The 22,429-nt window shown below is 32.5% G+C and overlaps 2 protein-coding genes, 1 long non-coding RNA gene and 3 pseudogenes across 4 annotated transcripts; 5 read left to right on the top strand and 1 right to left on the bottom strand.

Moving 5' to 3' along the window:
* Positions 1 to 905: 905 nt before the first annotated feature.
* LOC146924205 (sister chromatid cohesion 1 protein 1-like) lies at positions 906 to 6,527 on the top strand. 2 transcript variants are annotated; one of them, XM_085709215.1, is made up of 21 exons: positions 906 to 1,103; positions 1,245 to 1,313; positions 1,398 to 1,456; positions 1,589 to 1,633; positions 1,791 to 1,810; positions 1,915 to 1,991; positions 2,494 to 2,611; positions 3,061 to 3,130; positions 3,211 to 3,280; positions 3,526 to 3,620; positions 4,177 to 4,250; positions 4,333 to 4,479; positions 4,565 to 4,739; positions 4,840 to 4,919; positions 5,009 to 5,132; positions 5,227 to 5,329; positions 5,480 to 5,592; positions 5,678 to 5,756; positions 5,838 to 5,962; positions 6,076 to 6,167; positions 6,253 to 6,527. In XM_085709215.1, the coding sequence occupies exons 1-20, from the start codon at positions 1,051 to 1,053 to the stop codon at positions 6,156 to 6,158; spliced, it is 1,779 nt and encodes a 592-aa protein (XP_085565341.1). In that variant the 5' UTR covers positions 906 to 1,050; the 3' UTR covers positions 6,159 to 6,167; positions 6,253 to 6,527. The 2 variants fall into 2 exon arrangements, with proteins under 2 accessions (XP_085565341.1, XP_085565340.1); XM_085709214.1 differs by having other exon boundaries at positions 929 to 1,103; positions 5,666 to 5,756.
* A 1,749-nt stretch (positions 6,528 to 8,276) lies between these two features.
* LOC146924204 (uncharacterized protein At5g39865-like) lies at positions 8,277 to 9,315 on the top strand. The gene has a single exon (XM_085709216.1). The coding sequence runs from the start codon at positions 8,372 to 8,374 to the stop codon at positions 9,110 to 9,112; it is 741 nt and encodes a 246-aa protein (XP_085565342.1). The 5' UTR covers positions 8,277 to 8,371; the 3' UTR covers positions 9,113 to 9,315.
* Positions 9,316 to 11,323: 2,008 nt separating this feature from the next.
* Positions 11,324 to 12,254, top strand: LOC146924203 (uncharacterized; annotated as a pseudogene).
* A 624-nt stretch (positions 12,255 to 12,878) lies between these two features.
* On the bottom strand, positions 12,879 to 13,830 carry LOC146924202 (elongation factor G-1, mitochondrial pseudogene; annotated as a pseudogene).
* A 3,245-nt stretch (positions 13,831 to 17,075) lies between these two features.
* Positions 17,076 to 17,805, top strand: LOC146924201 (putative inactive receptor-like protein kinase At3g56050; annotated as a pseudogene).
* A 1,257-nt stretch (positions 17,806 to 19,062) lies between these two features.
* LOC146924200 (uncharacterized) lies at positions 19,063 to 20,016 on the top strand. The gene is made up of 2 exons (XR_015010068.1): positions 19,063 to 19,368; positions 19,611 to 20,016. It is a non-coding gene; the product is annotated as an uncharacterized LOC146924200 (long non-coding RNA).
* Positions 20,017 to 22,429: the final 2,413 nt, after the last annotated feature.

The raw sequence follows: 22,429 nt of genomic DNA, 5'->3' as shown, positions 1-22,429 counted from the left end.
TTTTTTTAAAATCTCTAAAAAAAAATCTCTAGATTCTTTTGACACAAAATCTATTTTTTTAAAAGCTGAAACAAACGCACCCATTATCAAGAGGGAAGTTAATGGAAATGAGTTGATTAAACTATATGCATGACTATGCTATGAGTTTTAATAAGTTCAAAGGTTGAAGAAAAAAAATGGAGGAAAGAAAATTGGAGAAGTACTTTCTTATTTGTTTCAAGAGTCTCCAACATGTGTCCATGTATGAAGTATATTGGATATACAAATTTAACATGGTGATAGTCCTTTTTAAAATACTCTTAATTTTAGAAATCTATTTGACAGGGACAATGCATAATATATGCAAAGGTCGTGGATTCAAAACCCAGACACCACAAAATAAAAAGTTATTTTTTCGTTGACGAAATAACAAAGTCATTAAAAACTCATACATATAAGTGAAAGTGTAAGAATTTTTATTAATTTTAATTCTTGCCATAACATCTATAACAATTTCGACATTTTTATCGATTCAACTAAAATTTATGTACTCTTAATTTTATTGAGGTATTTATCCTTACTAAGAGACCAAGTAAGCATGTGTCTTGTGAGTCAAGTATTGTTTCCACAACTCCACTAACCATAACAAATTCACTAGGCGATTGAAGGATCAACAAAATCGTTTGATTCTGATTCACATGGGTCCTACTCTAACAGCCAAGAGTTCTCACTAAGCAATACTATTCTCACCATAAACACCATCATCTAATCAAATCCAAGCCGTTAAAAATCCCACGTGGAACAATCCTGCTTCATAGCATTGATCAATCACGTAACCTCACGCGTAACCCTATCATTTCCACTACCTTCTTCACCGTGCGCTTCTTGCTTTGCATATTTGGCGGGTACACACTACACTATAATACAACACACTTTCACATATTCATTCATTCACACTTTTCTCGTTTCTTTCTTTCAACTTTCTTTTCAAGTAATTTTCTTCACCTTATAAAAATACATTCAAATTTCTCATAACATTTTCATCTTCTCAAAAGTTTCTAGAAAGCAACAATGTTTTACTCACACCAGCTTCTTGCTAGAAAAGCACCTCTCGGTCAAATTTGGTACCAACATTTTCATCTTCATTTCAACTTCATTTGAAATTTGAATTTGATGAATGCATGTTCATCTCTCTGTTTTTGAGTTTTTTTCAATGTTACTAAAATGAGAATCGGAATCGCTTTTTTTTTTTTTTTTTTATGAAGGATGGCGGCAACGATGCACGCAAAGATCAACAGGAAAAAGTTGAATAAGCTCAATATCATCAAAATCTGGTAATTAAAATCACTTTTACTCATATAATCGATTATTTATATGCTTATTCTTCTTCTTCTTTAACTGAAATCGTTTCTTCACAGTGAAGAGATTCTGAATCCAGCGATTCCCATGGCTCTCAGACTTTCTGGCATTCTCATGGGTAAACTCCCCTTCTCTCTCTCTCTCTCTCTCTCTCTCTCTCTCTCTCTCTCTCTCTCTCTCACACACACTTCTTTGTTTTCTTTTTTCACTTCTTTCGATTCTTCATAATCGATTTTTTCGTTTTTACCAGGAGGTGTTGTGATTGTGTATGAACGAAAAGTGAAGCTACTCTATGGTAAATTTCATCAGTTTTTTATTTTTAATGATGAATTAATCAAATGTTAAAATCATGAAATTCTGTTTCACTATTTGACAATTTTTGAACAATATTTTTGAATTTTCACCGTTTTTTAATTTTTTTAATTTTATCTCTTTTTCTTTCTTTCTTGCAGATGATGTTTCACGGCTTCTGGTATAAAATTCAAATTCAACTTCCGTATTTTCTGTGATTGTGTTTTTTTTTCTTCAATAAATTCAAATATAGATATATAATTGCTTTAATTTTGAATTTGTAAGGTTGAGATTAACGAAGCATGGAAGGTTAAGAGTGGCCCAGATCCTACAGTGCTTCCTAAAGGAAAGTCTCAAGCTAAGTGAGTCCAATTTGTTCTAATTATTAAATATTTTCATTTTTCACTTTTTTTTGAGGTAATTTTTAAGTTGTTAATGGTTTGAAACTATGGATTGGATAGTTAGATAAGTTAAGCAGAATAGGAACATGTTTAATAGTTTGAAACTTTGTATATAGTTAAATAAGTTACTCAAATATGAAATTAATGTGCATATAACAGTATACACAGACCAAAGAATGAGTTTTATTGTCCCAATTGAACCATTGATCAAATTTTTGACTCCCCTGTTAAGCTTCTTGGTCTAATGATTTATTTTACAAACTTAGGATTATAATGTTAATCCCGAGTAAGTTCCACTTTCTATACTACAGAAAAGTCATTAGGCACTTAAAAATACACATGTTGAACACAGTAAGAGCTTGTTTGAAACTTTGGATAGTTAAACAAGTTAAGCAGAATAGTAACTTATTGCTATAGTAGTCACTTTTAAAGAAATTTGACCTGTGTGTTATTTTTTTGATAGGAGAGACGCAATAACTATAACAAATAAAGAAGAGGGGAGTCTGGGAGAAATTGGAAATTCATATCCGTCCACTGCAACAACTACAACGAGGTTCCATCGTAGTGCTTATTTTTCCATGGTATGTAATGCATTTTACAGATTATGGATATAGCATTTAAACCATGTTTTTCGATTAATCATGTTGACCATGTGTGGTGTGACCAAGAAATTTATACCACTAATAATCTATGAATGGAAGTTGTTCCTATATAGAAACCGTAATCAATTTATAATCTAGTTATAACTTGCTATCAAAGAAACGGGTTTATTTGATTATGATCAAATGTTTAATTGTGTTGATCATAATTTACTTGGTTACCTTACCATAGACAAATATAAGGCATTGATGGATTATATTAAATTCTTTTACAAGCGTGGATGGTAGAGTATTTGGGGCCTGATCAATAAAACTGAGAACTGTGAAAGTCCTTGCAAACTGTTTATGCTTTCCTGTCCAACTGTTTTCTATGCTTTTTCTATACTAATATCGTTTGAATTTGGATTATCTATGCTTTTCTATTGTTGCAGAGACTTGATACTTTGGATCTTGGTAATGAACGAATTGAGGAGGAAGATCCATCGGTGCATCACCATCAAGGTTTTCATTTTTTAATTTGCTAAACATTTCATGTTGACATTTTATCTAAGCATTCCTTTGTTGACTCTTCAAATTTTCAGCTGATCCGGACAATATTACCTTACCTGAACTTTTCCAAGCTGATGCAGTTCCACACAATCAATATGAGAGGTTTTGGCTTCCACCATCCTTCTTTTGATAATCATGTTCTTCTTTCTAGCAGTATTTCATTTAGACATTTTAATTTTAAGCTTTATGCTATGAATATCAGAATTGAAATGCAGTTGTAAATATTTTCATGTGTCCTGTTAGAAGGATCAATGAACCATCTATCCTGTTAGCTCATTCTTGAATCTTGAGAAAATGGTTTATTATCAGCATCATTTACTCGTTTTTCTTTGTGAATGATGTGACAGGTTTGGAGATGAAGAAACACAAGTGAATGGAACTTCAGGGGACTGTGCTCAATTTGGAAAACCATCCCCACCTCCACCAATTGAAACAACGATAGGTGAGTAGCATATCAATCACTTGACTACGTGTAAACACCAAGATTTTCAATAAACCTACTTGTAAACTTGTACTACTAATTTCACCTCAGTTGCATTTAATTTAATTTAAGCCATATTTCCATATGATGTGCCCTACGTGAACATGTCTTCCATTTGAAAACAAATCTACTATCAGTGCTGAGTTAAAAGGGGTCAAATTTGTAGGCACTCATACCTGCTAAAAGTTTGAATCCTTTACAATTTATCCATTTTCATTTTAGTTTGTTTTAGCCAGTTTTGCATATTTTGCAATGCATGCATATAAAAGTTGTTGGCTGTCAAACGCAGAAGTAAAAGTTTAAATAGTGTTGAATTTGTTTTGGGTTCGTTACTATGTTTTGACTTTAAAGTGCATTAATTCTTTTTTCTTTTACTAAAATGTGAAGCATATTTAAGCTCATGAGATTCCCTTTCTACATGATCAAAGTTTTAGAAATAAGTCCGAGGAACATAGTGATCTATATATTCTTGTCATGCATATACTTTTCTTCTGTCACTGATATAACTATTCTGCAGATGATATAATTGAAGACCAACATCCCGAGCACCCGATCATTCAGCAATCTAATGACAACATGAATGCTAGAGAGGTACTATAATCATTTATCTGCTCAAAGAACATTACAATGTTGTGCAAACAAACTGACCAAACACATAAGTGCAATGCAACAGGAACCTCAAAGGCGAAGGCCAGCTAAAAGGAAAAGAGGAAAACCAATACAAATGGACTTCGAGCAAACCATGATCCCTAGTCTGAATTACCAAAATTGGCTTCAAGACCCTTCTGATTTAGTCTCAAGAAGAGGAGGAATACAAAAGGTTTTAAATTAATACTGCTTCTAGAAATCCTTTGCCGAAGATTTAGACAACTATATACTTACAGTGTAATACCTGCTTCTCTCAGTTGCAGAAGCGACATGATATCATGTCTTCAACTAAGGTAGCTAACCTCATGGAGGTACCACCTGTTGCGCTATGTGGTGGCTTATTGTCAACTGTAAACAAAGATATATATTATCCATCATCTCTTCTTGACTTATGGATTAAGAGCACTCAACCACCGCATGATTCACCTTCAGGTTTGTATAACCTTTCTCTCTTTTTTCTTTTTGTGAAACTACTCATACTTGACGTTGAAAGGGTTAAGCAGAAGGTAACAAATATCAGTGTTCTATGCAGTTGGGATTTCAGCAGACCATCCTCCAGAACCATCATCTACATCACCTCCAGGAGTACAAAATAATGAGTTCACAGGACATGTTAGTCTCCTACATCCATCTTTTGGTTTTCTTTTCCATACTTTAGAAGGATAAAAACTTAATTCCTGATAAAATCTCCAAATGTGAAGGGTTCTAAAGAATTTGGCGATGGGGTAGACAACATACTTCAGGATCCGCTAGGGAAGTTGCTGCCGGTAGGGAAGGAGCTTCCAGAGAACATTCCAGGTCAAAACGGTACTCCCCAAATTCATGGTATGTTTCATCTTTACTTGGTCATTTGATCATTCATATTTCTAAATTATTTATCGAAGGGTATACCTATAATAACTAACAAATTTGGATGCAGTCGTCCAGCCAGAAATATTTCCAGGAGGAGGAGACAATTCGTATTCCGCGAGGACAGCATCTGAACATGGTCATTCCTCACATTCAGACTTGGAAGGAGGAAGGTGATACAACAATTTAAATTTGCCACTTACAGAATCCAGTTAAATGACCATTTCATTAATTCATATCTGGCTTATTGAATAGAGATTAAAATCGTTGTCTTGTTGAAAAGGTTTATCAATGATTGATGCTTGAACTATTAATATTAACAGAGCCACAAAAAGCAAGTGTTCATCATCCAGAAAGAGCGGTGGAGGGCTTCATGGCTTACCTGAGAATGAAAAGTTCAGCAGGTTGTCGGACTTTGCTCCAACACCTGATCAAGGTGCATTACTTCTTAAGGCTTCAGACTAGTATTGATATTCTTTATCCACTTAACACATATCTGAGCCTTGTAGGTTGCTTTTCAGAACTTCTTGTGGAGACACCCACTCAAACACAAGGAAATCCCAATCATTCTAATGACAAGATAACCGAATCAATCCAAGCGTATGAATCTTTTATTAACCTAAAGTATAAATAATATTTCTGGTAACGATAAAGCTTATGTATTGATTTTGAATGCTACAGTCAGTTGAAAGCACATTTTGACACTCATAAATCAGCAAGTGGAGCTCCTCAATTTGAATCCCTGGATATTCTAGCTGCTGGAATGACCAAAAAATCAGCAGCTATACTTTTCTATCAAACCTGTGGTATTTTTACTCACAGTCCTCTAACTTACAAGTTATATTAATATTTTACTAATGATTAATAAAAAGATCGTTCCCAAGTTTCAACATATCTGTTTTAACTTTGTTCTGCATAGTTCTTGCTACCCGCGATGTCCTCAGAGTTGAGCAAAGGGAGCCTTATGGGGAGATTCTTATCTTCAGAGGACCAGAGATGTGATTAATTAAGGTGTGGTTTCTTCTAATTTTAATTCTCTTCATTGAAGTATTGAACATATAGAGCATTGCTAATGAATTGTTATCTTTAACCGCAGGTGGATGTTGATGTTTAATTTAGGAAGCAGAGAGTCATTCCTCCATACATATGCAGTCATTCATTAGTTACTACCACATACTCCTTCAATATATATATGCATAACACAGCAGGATTACACATATAACAACTGCTGGGATTTAAAATTTTAAAATATTTATTACTATTATTATTACTAGTCCTTTTAGAATATGGTTATGCCTAATGAAGTTTCTGTAAGTATTATGTGCATGATTGGATTCAATTTTGAGAGAAAATTGATTTGGTTATCATTGATTTTGATATGTTTAGATACTTTGCAGTAGACTTAATTTTTGCTTCCAGAGTTGATCTTAAAATAAAATTGTGATTTGAAACTTGTGTTTAAAATCAATTTTGAGGCTCATATTGTTTTTTTTTTTTACAATATTTTGAGGCTTATATCGTTACCATTTTTTTTTAGGCTCAAATATATTTTTAAGCAAACATATATTGTTTTGCGTATCATCTAAAAAAAATTGTAAACAAAATTATTTAAGGCAATGCAACAATTAAAAAGATCCAACCAAATTATTTTTAAATTAGTTGACACATTGTTCCTGTGATGAGATAATAGCTATGGACTCTTTTTTTTGACAAAAAAAACTACGGACTTATTCTCTTACAGCTAATAATATTTTACATCTATAATTTATATACTCTCTCCGTCTCGGAATAACTGACCTATTTTCTAAAAAAAAAAAGTGTCCCAAAATAACTGACACATTTCAATTTTCAATACAACTTTCATCATTTCCAATACAATATAACACTAAATAATACTACTTTTATCATTCCCAATACAATATATTCCACTTTCCCCTTTATTTATACATTTTTCTTAATATGTGTGAAAAACAAAATTGTGTCAATTAAATTGAGACGGAGGTAGTATTAAAAATTCCTCTCGAAAAATTCTATAAAAAAATATAGTTGACCTCTTACAGAAAAATATCAAGTGTGTGACACACCCCGCTGTCTTTAAGTCATTTCATAACATTGAGACAAAGTTTTTAGTGATATTTTTTTATTTGACTAAAAGATTTTGATACTCCCTCCGTTTCAAAATGAGTGTCGCTTTAGCCAAAAAAAATTGTTTCAAAATGAGTGTCGCTTTCAGTTTCCAATGCAATAATAACTTTTTCTTTTCAATTGTACCCTCCAATTAATACTGTGCACACAACTTCCAAAGTATTACTTTTAAAACTAACCAATAGTTAATAAGGATAATTTGGTAAAGTAACCATTCTCTTTCTCTTAATCATTGCATTTCTTAATATGTGTGTAAACACCTAAAACGACACTCATTTTGAAACGGAGGGAGTAGTATTTAAATTCTTACTAAATTTCCTTTTAAAAAAACTCTTACCAAATTTCCGAGCTAGTCAAAGATCCACTGAAAAGACTAATTTACCCTTTATTTTAAAAAAAGTTTTATTTATTTTAGTGAATCATTAACAATAACATTACCTATTAATTAATTTTTTAATTGTTTAAATAAGTTTTAATTTATTTTAACACTTTTCATTAAATAAAATATTAGTCGTCAATTTATACATCCACAATTAAAGGAATAAAAGGCGTCGGACTTAACAATTTCGACTTTTTGTTTAGTTGACCTAAAACTTTTTTATTTTGAAAAACAGTTGAGCTAAAAATTATAGACATATTTATTTTATTTCTATTACAAATATGAAATAACATTTTCTTTAATTAAAATATGTTAGTAATTCTCAAACAATAACTGCATAATTTTTCCATATTTCAAGGGATCAAAAAATACAGGTTGCGCACACTGGTGTATTTATTTTTCATTTGTCTAAAATGCACACCGGTATATTTTTTCTACGTGCGAAATTAATGTTAGTAATATTTCTTACCATAAACTAATTTCCACCTAAGCAAAAAAGGAAATAACAACGCACATGGTAAAGTGGGTGAGTTATGATTATTAATATTCGATTAAGACTCAATAACCCTTTTCCCATTTATAAAATCCTCACACCCTCTTCTTTCTCTCTCAATTCCATTCCCTCATTTTTTCTCCACTCCACAAATTTTCCACCGAAATTCTCTCCGTTTTCTTTCCCCCCAAATCGGTAATGTGGCCGCCAAATTGGTTAGCTTCACCGAGCCGCCACCGTAATTCACCACCACCGTCGCCGTCACCGTTACATTGCCGAACTCGCTCTATCAACTTCACTTGTTCTTCCTTCAAAGACATTGAAACTCTAATCCAAGAAAAACCTGAACCAAATTTACCAAAATCTCCTTCACTATTCCGCCGCATCAGAATCTCCACCACCTTCCTCCGCGCCTTATCAGCCTCCCGAACCACCGCTCCACCACCACAAACAATCTCCCTCCCTCCCGGCCTCGAAAACCGCGTCGTCGTTTACTTCACCAGCCTCCGCGTAATCCGCCGCACATACAACGACTGCCGCGCCGTCAGATCAATCCTCCGGAACTTCCGCGTCATCACCGACGAACGCGATGTCTCAATCGACGATCGATTCCGCGACGAACTCAACGAAATCCTGAACCGCAAGAACGTCACACTTCCTAGGGTTTTCGTCGGCGGAGTTTACATCGGCGGCGTTGACGAGGTGAAACAGTTACACGAAAGCGGTGAGCTGAATCGTTTGATCGAACGGTTACCGAAGTCGAATATGAACGGTTGTGATTGCTGTGGAGGGTTCAGATTTGTTGTGTGTGATGAGTGTAACGGAAGTCACAAAGTGTATACGGATAAAAACGGATTTAGAAGCTGTTTGGGTTGTAATGTTAATGGTTTGATTAGGTGCCCTGCATGTTTCTTCATGCTACCGCGATACACCAGATAGTTTGCTTAGTTTTGAAGTTAGTTACAGCTCACAACAACTGGAAAAAAATCATATCATATATCTTATATGATCATTTAACTTAGGGTTTAATTTAATATATGTTATTACATAGTTTGGGTTGAATTGCCATATTACATGACTTGTATGATATGATTATTATATGTGATAATGATGATATGGTATTTGAGCCAGCTTTGATTTGATATTGTGGGTCATGAACATTTAATTAATGATATCACATGGTGCAAGGTATACCCTTTTCGTGTGATGTATGTGGAGGGTTTCGTGGGCGGGGAACAAAACTTTAAAATTGAAATTATGTCTTGTGTGTGTGGACCGTGTGACTTTGGCACATGACATGATAATTTGTGTTCATCTTTCTTTTTCTCTGTTTATTTTATCCCAACCCAAGTTTGATTTTTCAAGTGTTTTTCATTGCTGGTTTTTTTCATTTTATAAGATGCGATTTGATTTTTTTTTTTACCGAGTCATCCGATTCAAACCATTTTAATACAATGACGTTTTATTTTTATAGAAACCAAAAGATATGACTTAGTCATTAGATTGAATCACGTGGTTCGTCTATTGATTTAATACCCCTTGCGAATTGATTATCGAGAAGATTTTTAAAATAATGAAGGTAGGTCTTCAGATTGATCCTTAAAATAGTATAATACATGGCTTCAATCTCCCTAAAATATGATGTTTTTTTTTTGTTTTTTTGTGTGGATAATTTTCAATTTCCCCTTTCCACTAATTGATCGAGCGTAACGAGTTTGAGAATGTCTCTCATGGTTAGTTGAGAAGTTAAAAAGATTATCATTTCTAAATTCTAACTAACAGAAGCATGTTCTCTAAATATACCTCATATCAAGTGATGAAATTATCATGATGGTCGATAAGATTCTAAAAACTCTTCTTCGTCATAGTTATCAAATTGAGATTCAAATCGTACATAAAAAAATCTATTTGTGAATCAAACTTAATACAAATACCAAGATAGATGATTGATGAAAACATGACGATTTAAGCAAAAACACGTGGCATATAACAAAATTGTAAGTTGATGCATCACATATGAACTTCTAAATAATTCAACATTCATGTTTGTATATGCTAACGATGAAGATAATTGGCTGGCTATTCTAAGTTGACCAAAAAGTGACCTCTCAAAGTTGTCATGGAATTAAATGTTAAAATAAAATGTTCTTCCTTTGATCCAAGCATACCTCGAAAAATAAATTTACTTTGATTTACTTTTAATTTGTTTGTATTGCGTACTCTTACTTTCAGGGGTAGCAAAGCTTGAGGGCTAAGAAAAAGCGGTCAGTGAAAGATTACGGCTCTGTTTGGTAAAAATAGCGGATAGCTGATAAGCTAGCTGATAGCTTTTAGCTGATAAGTTAGCTGATAGCTTATAGCTGATGACTGATGACTAATAGCTGATAAGCTAATTAAAGTGTTTGGTAAAATTAGCGGTTCAACTAGCTGATAAATGCAAAATGACATAAAAGGACATTCTTAATTATAATAAAAGTATTAAACTATATTCATAATATATATTATTAAATTATTATTTTTTCTCTCAAAAAACATATTATTTTTTGTAGAAATTTTATTTTAAATTTATTCCATTTCAGTTTTTATAATTTACAAAAAAAAATCAAGTATAAAATTTCTTTAAAAAAATATAAAATTTTATTTTAAAATAAAAATTGTTACAAAATGAAACAAAAAAAATAATATACATTAGAACTGGACTTGTAACAAAAAATCTGGAAACATCTCGTGAAAAAAATTATATCTATATGGAACAAAAAAAAATGTATGCCAAACGTTAAGAAATGGACTTGTAACATAAGAACTTGTAACGTCTCGTGAAGATAGAGGCAAAGCAGTAATAAAGGTGTTTTAATATTTAAAGGTTAAAGCTGGGTTTTAATTAAAATGATAAGGGTAAATATGGAAGAAAAAATGAGAAGCTATAAGCTATAAGCTCAAACGCTACTTGAAGTAGCTTCTGAAAAATAGCTTATAAGCTCATGGAAATTCGTGAAATAAGCTATAAGCTCGTTGTAAAAAATGTTACCAAACAGAACTTATTTTGTCAAACGAGCTTATAAGCTATAAGCTATAAGCTAGTTATGTGGCCTTACCAAACAGTGCCTACATGTATAGTTCTTCTAATGTGATGGAGGTCATTCTCTTACAATGGTTGCAAAACCACATTTGCTACCACTCTCACAAAGGTTAAATGTTGGTGTAAGATTAATTTCCATGAGAGTGAAATGCCTCATCTTTGTTTCTCTTTCAGTCAAAATTAATTTTGTGATTCAGGTCGGTTGTACTGCAAAATTCTTGTAATAGTGCCTCTGCTGAATTTTCAAGGTTATCAGTTAGAATTTTTAAACTTAACCAAATTCATGTTTTATTCAAGATTCTAATTTTCATCGCTTTGATCTTATGGCAATTGGTTTTATTAAAACAAAGATCCAATTCACGCTTCTTTTGTAATCTTCATACATACAATGATGTGTTTTCTAGCGCAAGTTCCTCCGAGCTAATGGTGTACACAAGCCCTATGATCTCTTTGGAAGTAGAAGACCAGGGATGAAGAGTTCAAGAAAACCTTGGCAAAGGAGATTGATGAAGATAGCAATCTATGGACAGGAAGGGAGGACGAAAACGATAAAGATAAGGTTTCAAAGAGCCGTTTGCATAAAGATATTAGAAAAGCAAGACAGCAAGCTAAGGAACATCCAGACCTAATTGATGCTAATGACAGGAATAAGTTAAGTGTTTGGTCTGGCAGTGACGAGGAAAAGATACTGTGGACCGGTGATGAAATGGATAGTGATGAGGATATTCCTACAACGAAAGAAGCAATAGGTACATAGATAAGGTTTTCGAGTTTGATGAAATGCTGAAATGCAAAACCATCTCTGAGCTTTTGAAAGCCAAACAAGAACTGGAGGAGTTGTTGCCAGGAAACCAAAGCTAGGAAGATTGCAGTTGAGAATGCTTTGAAGAAAGTAAAGAAAGGTCCAGATGGGATGTATACAACTGCATGTAAGTTATGAGTGATTTGGATATTTTAATTGGAGCATTTGAAAATGTTGTTTCAGGACCTGAGTATCACTAAGAACTAAATGAAAAGTATGAATGTGTTAGATCAAGTCAGTAGCAAATTCCAATCAAGAAATGATCTCTAAACTCAAATAAAAAATCAAATACAAATAAATGGCTTCAATCCGTCTCTAACCCACCCATTGCCAACCGAATAAAAACTACATCAATATCTCAATAAAGGCATAACTATTTTCGTATCCTTGTGTTGGGCGATAGAAACTCAAATAATCAAGCAGGATGCATTTAAATTCTCTTCATGAAGACATCATCCAATGCAACTTACAACTATAGATAGACCATTAAGATAATAGAAACGTAGAACAGAAAGGCAGCAAAGAAACACTGCAGATAAACCAATTGCAAATCATACAACAGATCATTGTTCAATTGCCATTTACATTTCAAGTAGGTAAATGATATTAAAAACAAAAAGTTCAAAATAACTTATTGACACTGAAAACTATAGTTCAAATGAAACAGATACACGGAGAAAATCAGAATCTTGTCCATATGGCAAAGTAACAAAGAAAATAAGAAAGAACAGATCTTCATTTGCCTCGAAATTATCTTAATCCCAGTTTGCTTCTTTAGTATGGGGGCTTAATCTGGCATTTCTACTAAAGGTTAAACGTAGAGTCGCATTGATATTCTTGACAACAGAGATAGGATCAATCGTAAAGTGCAGAACACAAAAAAAAAAAATAATAACAAACTAATCATCAGTGATCAATAATTAAGCAAAAAATTCCCCGTAAAAAAATAAGTTAGAAAACTAATCCAAAATCAAACCAAACCAACTGGGTAATTAGGATCATTTCTCTGGAATCCATTCACAACATTTGAAGATTGCTCTCTAGAATCTTTTGAGACCGAATAATCAGGAACATTGGCAGAAGTCATAGCCCATCTAACAGACCCATCAGTAAATGTTTCTCCTGGTGCACAATCAACATCATATACAGCAACAATTTGTCCAGCATAAGCCTCATTAACTTCATCAATACAATCACAACTTCTCTTAAACAAATGAGTAACCTTACGCTTCTCGCCAGTGTTAACATTAGTAATAAAATCCCCTTTTCTAATCACACCCTGATAGATTCTTAGATATGTTAATTTACAAAGCATTCTATGCTCCATTTTGAAAGCCAATGCGACAAACGGCCCATCAATACTTCCAGACAATTCAAATTTCTCTCCATTCCTAGCCTGATCAAGAGCATAATTACTCACATCAATTGGACTCGGCAAATAACGTCTTACACCATAAATAAGTAGTCTAAGCCCCGTGGGATCCCTAGCGCCACACATGAAAATTGGTACAAATTTCCTTGCTATTGTAGCCCTACGAATTGCACCATCAAGATCAGAAGCGGATATATCGTTGCCACTACAAAAAGCTTCAGCAAGTTCAACATCAACCTCTGACACAGTTTCAATGAGCTCAGGTCTTTTTTCTAGCACAAGTGATTTCATATCTTCAGATACTTCTTCATATCTAGGATGCCCTCGTCCGTCATATGGATCCTCATTGAAATGATTAAAATCATGTGACTCTAACTTGACAAGATCAACAAGTCAATGGAAACAATCTCCCCTACCTAATGGAAGTTGAATCGGAGCACAACGATGATTAATCTTAGACTTGACTTCATCTACAACTTTAGTGATAGGAACAACTATCTATTTTTAAATTATTATGTTATTTATAGTAAGGAATTTGCCTTAAGCTTAGGCATGTGAAACTATACTGTTACAACACAAAAGGATAAAGGAAAATCCATTATCATCTCATTAACTGAAAGGGTCCGCATTGTATCAAATTGAGAAATGATACACTTTGAGGAAAATCCATTATCATCTCATGAGTTGTGTCATGTGGAGTGCAAATTGAATTTTGATTGGGCAATGCATGTGGAGTGCAAGAGTGAAAAAAGCCAGAGTGTGTGGACAAAATCAAAAGTTATCAAATCATCATAAACTCATACTCATGTAATGTTTTACCAAATCATCATAAATTCGTACTCATGAAATGAAAATATTTGTTTAAATATATTGATTTTGATTAAATTGATTTTGTAAAATTAATTTTATTTAAAAGTGAGTTGAATGCATAGTCGTTTATGTTTAAATATATTTAGGTGATAGAGTGTGGAAAGACACATGTGTCGATTAAAATAGAACTTTTAATCTCAAACATATATTTTAATTTAATGGTTGATAAAGCATTCTCACATTCTCACATAACAAACTCATTCTCGCTAGATATGCCCTCTGTATATATGTATATCTTCTGACTCTCTTACCATCAATCCCAATCAAAATGAAAATCAAATCTTCCACAAACCACAACTAACAAATGGTTAGTTTTTTTTTATTCTTTTCTTCATTTGCTTATTAACCTCTATATATATATATATATATATATATATATATATATATATATATATATATATATATATATATATATATATATATATATATTCTTGCACATCAAGCACAAATTCCACTTCTTCTTTTTTAAAATTATTTGATGTAACCAACCAAGATTATGAAATGAGGAAGAAGAGAGAGAGCAAATTATAATATATAGTATAACCAATGTGTCGGACCAAGTATTTCTTGCAAGAAAAGCAAAGGTGAGGAAAACAGTTCCCAAAAGAAATGATCCTTCAACGGTGGAAAGGGTCGAATGGTATTACCTTTAATCTTTTAACTGTCTCTTATCTTGTTTTTACATAAAAAGGGTCGATTCCAATTCACAACTTGAATCTCAATTTGATAACCATGGTTGAAACTATATAAATAGCTTATATATTCAAAGGTGGCTTTTGAAATCACAGAAAGCCATGCAGTTGTTCAAGGCTCAGACAAATATTTTTGGTTTGGCAAGCCTCAAGTGGTTCTTCATCTTATCCATTTTGCCTTGTTAGTGAAATAATTGAATATAACCGCATGTGTAACGTGTTAGTGTCTCAATATGCATTTCAAAAGCTACTATAAGCTTGAAACTATTGAAGCATTACCACCATAAATTAATCTAGCTGAACTCATGTTTTGAAGGGTTCAAGTGCTATGCCTCAGTGCCTCTGCAGCTACACGACCCTTCCGTTATATATGCTCTGGTTACACAGGTACTACACATTTTAGTTTCGTGAGTTTCTATTACTTGATGATTAGAGTCATTCCTTTTCTTTGATTGATGTCTTTTGAGGGAAAAAAAATTGGATAAACAAATATTAGTAGGTCGGTGATTATGTTAGTTTTCAGGGTTTTGAACCACTTATTATAAGGTGTTGTTAGTCCTCACCTTATTAGTTGGTTTGTAGGACCAAGTTAGAAGATAAGTCTAAATTTTAAGATGGTATCAGAGTTTACCCTTCATCAATTGTTGAACCACCCACATTGTCCATGATCCATGATCTATTCTCCTTAATTGTGTTGAAGTTATTTTAGTCTAATTAAGATGATAAGTCATGTTACAAAGTTTTGATTTTCAAGATACTATTCTCTTTTACCATCATTTATACATGCAAGTTACTAAGATTTCAAAGTTGGTAAAACTTTTGCAGACAGGATCAAGAATGGATAAAAAACAATATTTGATAAACAGACATCAAAGGCCTTAAAATAAGGGCAGAATATTGTTAAAACGAAGCGTGGACTGAAACTAGGAAAGCCGAGTGTGCGGACCGCCGATTCAACGGTGCACTCTATTAGCCCCCATTCAAAACCACTGGTCACTCAACTCGCACTATTTCAGCTTATGACAACCAAGATGGTTACCAAGCTGAAATTGAATTGTCTCCGACGTCACTAATATCAAATTTGCTAGCAGTACGAGTAGATCATGCTGTGATACCATTCAAGAGTTTTGCAGTTGTTTTAGCTGGTTTTGAGTTTTTTTTGCTTGTTAAAGGTACTTAAATTTTAATATGCTTTTTAATTTTAGTTCTTTAATTTCAAAAGATCTGAGACCGGTACTAATAAAGCATTTTTCACTTATTCATTAGGTTTGATTCCACAACCTACTTCTCGTCATTTCATTGTTGCCTTTATTGACTTAATTTGATGTGTTATTATTTTTATATCTATTAAATATAGAGCTACAATTTCCACTTCCAGGGAAAAGATCGATGCAGCTTGAGTGCAATTGTTGAAGATCTGATGTTATTATTTTTATTTGTACTATGTGCTTTGTTTGGTCATTGTTCAGTGATAATTTATTAAACAATTGTGATTTTCTTGATTAAATCAGGTGAGTTCACAACGTTTTTATCTTAATACTACCATAACTTGGTTTTATTTTTATTTAATGTAGCCAAACACAAGCACACATTTAATAGATATGCTTGATGGGTGTGCTTGCTATGACTGAGAAATAATTTAAACATTTACTTTGTTTCATATTAGGTGACAAGAGTTTTACATTGAAAATCAAAGCCATGCTAACCACATTTACTTTCACTAATGCATGCATATTTTGTTCACCTAGCTAGTTACCCTTTTGGCTATAGATGCTGAAATATGGTTTCTTTGTGCAGGTAATACTCTTTTGAAGTTGAATCAGAGAATAACTAGTGATCCTTTTGATGATTTGTCAAATTGGGTTGATCATGTAGTTTCAGTTGATCGCTGTCATTGGGTTGGAGAAGAATGCTTGGATAGTAAAGTCGTTGTCTTGTAAGTACTGATTGATTTTGCTATCTGTTTACCCTTTTGTGTGTTGCGTGTAGAACAAGAAAAAAGAGGAATTAATATGCATGCATTTTTGCATACAAGTTTGGAAATGTTTGATGTATTAATTTGATCATGTTTGAAATTCCAGTAAAAGAAGCTGACCAATCGAACAGGGAACCAAGACTTAGAATTTGCAATGGGAATGGCTTACTGCCTACAACATATGCATGAGTTCTTCAGCTGTCCACATAACCCGATGACCACGCTGCTAAAATCTCGGATTTGAGTTTCTCCGACGAAATAGATTCAGCCGAAAAAAAGTCTGATGGTAGTAGAAAAGACATTGATGCAATCAACAAGTCCAGCAAGTAATGTTTATAGCTGTGGTGCTTTGTTATTTGAAATAGTTACTGGTCGAATTCCTTGTTCGGTTGATAATTGCTCAGTTGAAAACTGGGCATCACATTATCTAAAATGGGACAAACCTCTCAAGGAAATGGTGGATCCAATTCTAGCAACTTAACAAGAAGATCAATCATGTGGAATACATTTCTGAATTGATTAGAGTTTTTGTTGATCCCAATTCGGAGAAGAGACCGACTATGAATGAAATCAGTGAGATAGAGAGATAACGAATATGTCGCCTGATTTTACAGTTCGAAAACTTTCTCCACTTCATTTTGGTGGGCTGAGATTGAGATTTCTTCTGCATAAGCATGTTGAACTTAATCAATGAATCAGATTTTAGTTTGTAACTAAGTATGAGAAGTTTTAGCTTTGTTATCATTTACTTTTAGTAAGCTTTGAATCAAAGAAACAATGTATATGAGTGAGATAAAAACTGGTTGATATAATGACAATACTGGTTGATATCATTTTTTCAATATCATGCAAATCTACTGTAGATGAGATATCTATACATATCATTATTAAATTTTAAGAAAGAAATGAGTGTTCTTGTACGGGTCCTTATGTCTTGTGGAGTGTAAATTGAATTTTGATTGGGCAATGACATGTGGGTTGATAGAGTGAAAAAGGCCAGGGTGTGTGGGGAAAAGAATTTCATCCATTCTCTCATGTGGACAAAATCAAAAGTTACCTAATCATCATAAATTCATCCTCATGTAGTGTTTGTTTGATTTTGTGGAGACAAAAATTGATTTTATTTAAACTTTAAATTAATTTTTTAGAATTAATTTTATTTAAAAGTGAGTTGAATGTATAATAGTTTATGTTTAAATACATATAAATAAAAGTGAATTGAATAAAAATCACATTTAAACCCAAAAAATATAGATTTTAACTTCAAAATAGAATTAACTAAAATTTGGCTGACGAATGATAAAAAAAATAAAAAAAATTGTGTCATCTAGTGAAAATGGATCGAAGAGATAAAAGACACATGATCAAAAGAAGATACATATGATAAAAACTTGTCTTGCGGAAATAAACTATTTGTTCCCTCATTTTAAAGGTCAAACATACTTAATTACTTACAAACTGATCATATTCTTATGAAGAAATTTTTTCATTATATGAAAACAAAAGACAATTGAAATCTTCATAAATTTAAAAATTATATTTTTGCTTATAATTGAGACAGGAGTGCATAACTACATACATTGTAATTCCTTCACACAAAAAAAACTACATACATTGTAAAGTTATGTAGAGATTCTCCGATTAAAGCATTAACCGTCATGAAAAACAATTAAAGTCCTAGCCATCAACAATGTTTGAGCTTTTGAAGGTGAAATATGAAATCTAAATATATTTTTTTGTTAATCCTCTGGTTCCTAGACGAAGGTATCTTAATAATCCAAAATCGACCAAAAGATAAGTAAAGTTCCACCTAAGAAGAATTGAACTCGTTCTCCCAAATACAAATGAAATTATCAAATGTAATAAACTCAGTTTTGAACAGGAAAATGATTTATATGTACTAACATAAAGGAAAAAGAAAAAGTGAGGATCCACTCATCATAAGAAATAAAAATGTACCTTTGTTCATAATTGTTACAAATTATCTTTTAACACATTTAACAAAATGTTGTTGTTGTGTCCTTGTCAAGATTGGATCCACTACTGATGCAATGCAATCATTGTGTTTATCTTATATCTCTTCTCTACCACAATCATCACCAATCAAAATTCAAATCAAATCTTCCACAAACCACAACTAACAAATGGTTAGTTTTTTATTATTTTCTTCTTTTGCTTATTAACCTCTATAAATACTCTTGCTCATCAAACACAAATTCCACTTCTTTTTCTTTTTATTTTAATTATTTGATGTAACCAACCAAGACTATGAAATGAGGAAGAAGAGAGAGCAAATTATAATATACCGTCTAACCAATGTGTCGGACCAACTATTTTTTGTAAGAAAGGCAAAGGTGTGGAAAACAGTTCTCAAAAATGATGCTTCAATGATTCATGAGGAAGAGGTATTACATTCTATTCTCATTAATTTGTCTTTCATTTTTTTATTTGTGGAATTTTTTTCTCTTTTGTTGGAATTATGCAATGATAAGTGAAACCTTTTGAAGCTTAGGGGTTTGTTGATGGCTTCATGATTCATTAGTCTTTTGTCTTCCAAGGGATTCCCCTTGTTCAAGGCTCAGACATATATTTTTAATTTGAAAATCCTTCATTAGTTCTTCATCGTATCCATTTTTCCTTGTTTCAGGTATTCGTTGTTAAATTCGTCTGCGTGCACAAGCATCACGTCTACTCCGGTGCTCACTATCGCATTCTTCAAATACTCCTCTGACTTCGGAATACTCCTCTGACTTCAAATATTCCCCTTGCAAGAACGCATTCATGAGTCTTACCCACGGTAATTAATTAACAACCAAATTTATCAGAATTAATTAAGTAGAAGATAACATGATACACATAGGATTAGAACTACTAAAGATTTAGAGTGAAGGGAATACGGATTTTATTTATGATGTTAAAGGATTCCATCCATGTTTGTTGTATGTCCTAAGAGCAAATTCATTTGTAACTAGATCCATTTCATTAGAGTGTTTTCTTTAACTGTTCCTTAGATTTCTTATATTAGTTAATTTTGGTTCAGTTTATGTGGTGAATCAATGTTTTCAACTCTTTCTCATCCTCTCAATTTGAATCGACCAATGAATATAGTTCCGTAGCAAGAATCAAAGAAACATACACATAAAAACCGATAATAAGAAAATTAAGTTCTATTATTGTTTTAATTTTAACTAGAGACACGCACATTGTGCGGTTTGATGCTATTTTTTTGTATTATTTTGAAAATAAACACCAAGCGTTCAAGCTATATCATTTTTATTTATACATCGAAACAAATATTTATTTTAAAGAACGTATATATATTTATCAAATAAGTTGTATTAATTCACAAAATTCTTGCATCAAAATGCAATCTTTTTTTATATGTGTCACTTGTTACGTGAGGTCATGAAGCTGATTTTAAAAAAATGCATGGTTGGCTAAGCAACAACACAAACATAAGCAAATAAATCGCCCTATAAATCTCAAATAAAGTTATAGGTTGCAAATACTCCAGAGGAAGATAATGAAAACAGACACATACCTGACTATGAGTTTGTTTTTTACTAGAAGAGTTAAAATCTGGAGACCAACGAGAAAGTCGTAGCAATCCCAGTTTCAAGTTCCAAACATCATTTGACCATCATCTGCACAAGAGGAGCGGAATTCAAAAAAGGCCCAACCTAGGGGAATCACCTTCCACTGATCGATAGGTTACCATAATCTTAGTTAACCCGTGGTAATTTTTGTGTGTGAAGCAGATCCGTTCACCGCGTAACTGCAAACACTAACCATTCGAGCTGAGTAGGATCACAATGGGGTCAAAACTCTTGACCATACATATCTGAACTTTATTTTTTATTTTTTAAAAAAAAAGCATTTTCCTTTTATTTAGGAAAAGAGTATTTGCATATTCCCCTCAAAAAAGAGTATTTGCATATTGATAGACCGTAGATCACTCTTGATATTTTCACATTATACATGTGATAGATTGCTGAATTGTATTATAAATACTAAATAGTCTAATTACGAATTAACATGAAAGACAGGAGTACTTTTTTTTAAAAGGCGAAAGACAGGAGTTCTTTGTGAAGGATTACGGCATGTTAATCCATTGAAATATCTAGCTCTACTTTCTTTCACGGATGTTATAATTTTCTAATCAACAATTTTCAATATGCAATTATGCATAATAAATTAGATGCAATGCACCCAAGAAAAGCTTTGGTAATTTACATAAGGTGTAATCCCAAACTAAAACCATTCAATCATAAACAACCACTCTCCATGTGCTACTCACCATTCGTCAACCACAAATTAAGTGCGTTGTTGATTCTCTTTTTGGAGGATCTAAAATAGATTCTGGTGGTTTACAATTGTCTCTGACATGTAAAAACAAAAACAAAAAAATTGTCTCTCACATGTTTTTAAGTAGAATTGATTTTGTTTTTAGAATTGGTTTTATTTCATGTTAGGATTTGAAGTTTTTTATTCTAGAATTGACTTTTACACATAAATTTATAGTTCAACCAATTTTTACATGAATGCACACAAACACAAATCATTTTACCTTCTAGTCACTTTTAGCTAAATCAATTCACTCAAAATCAATTATTGGTATTGTAGAACCAAACACACACTTGGAGATTACAACAAGCTTGAAAATGACCACTTTTTACTCTCTAATTTCAAATTATTATGTTATTTATAGTAAGGAATATGCCTTAAGCTTAGTCATGTGAAACTCTACTGGTACAACACAAAAGGATAAAGGAAAATCCCCAATCATCTCATTAACTGAAAAGGTCAACATTATATCGAATTGAGAAATGATACAAGTTATGGTAATACTAACTTTGAATAAGCTACACCATCACATCATTCCCATGCTTAGCATTATCCTTGAGAAGCCATCATTATCAAATGCCCCTACACTAAGAGTTAATGTCAAGTATCCTACTATGTATTAGTTTTGGATTGTGTAAACTTATTTATCTGTTTTGAATTAAGTAGGATGATTTCATGGTTTGTGTTAAGTTACTAGTTTAGATTATGACAAATTAATAGTATAGAATGAATATTCATAAAACATGCATAATCCTATGTAAATGAGATAGTCAAATATGTCAACAAACCACTAAATGATAGTGCGGAAAAGAATCTCAAGTTTGTGGCATTTGGAGTCCAAAAGTAAATTTTGATTGGGCAATGACATGTGGGGTGCAAGAGTGGAAAAAGACCATGTATATGGAAAAATGCCAGAGTGTGGACAAAATCAAAAGTTACTAAATCATCATAAATTCATATTCATGTAGTGTTTGTTTGATTTTGTGGTGAAAAAAGAATGATTTTGATTTAATTGATTTTGTAAAATTAATTTTATTAAAAAGTGAGTTGAATGTATATGATTTATGTTTAAATACATATACGTAAAAGTGAATTGAACAATAAATTTAAATATAAAACTCA

This window comes from Medicago sativa, chromosome 5, assembly GCF_051527215.1.
Source record: "Medicago sativa cultivar Bolivia chromosome 5, Bolivia_mono, whole genome shotgun sequence".
In the NCBI taxonomy this organism is placed as follows: domain Eukaryota; kingdom Viridiplantae; phylum Streptophyta; class Magnoliopsida; order Fabales; family Fabaceae; genus Medicago; species Medicago sativa.
The sequence above is the reverse complement of the archived record's forward strand: the minus strand, read 5'-3'. Positions and strand labels throughout refer to the sequence as shown.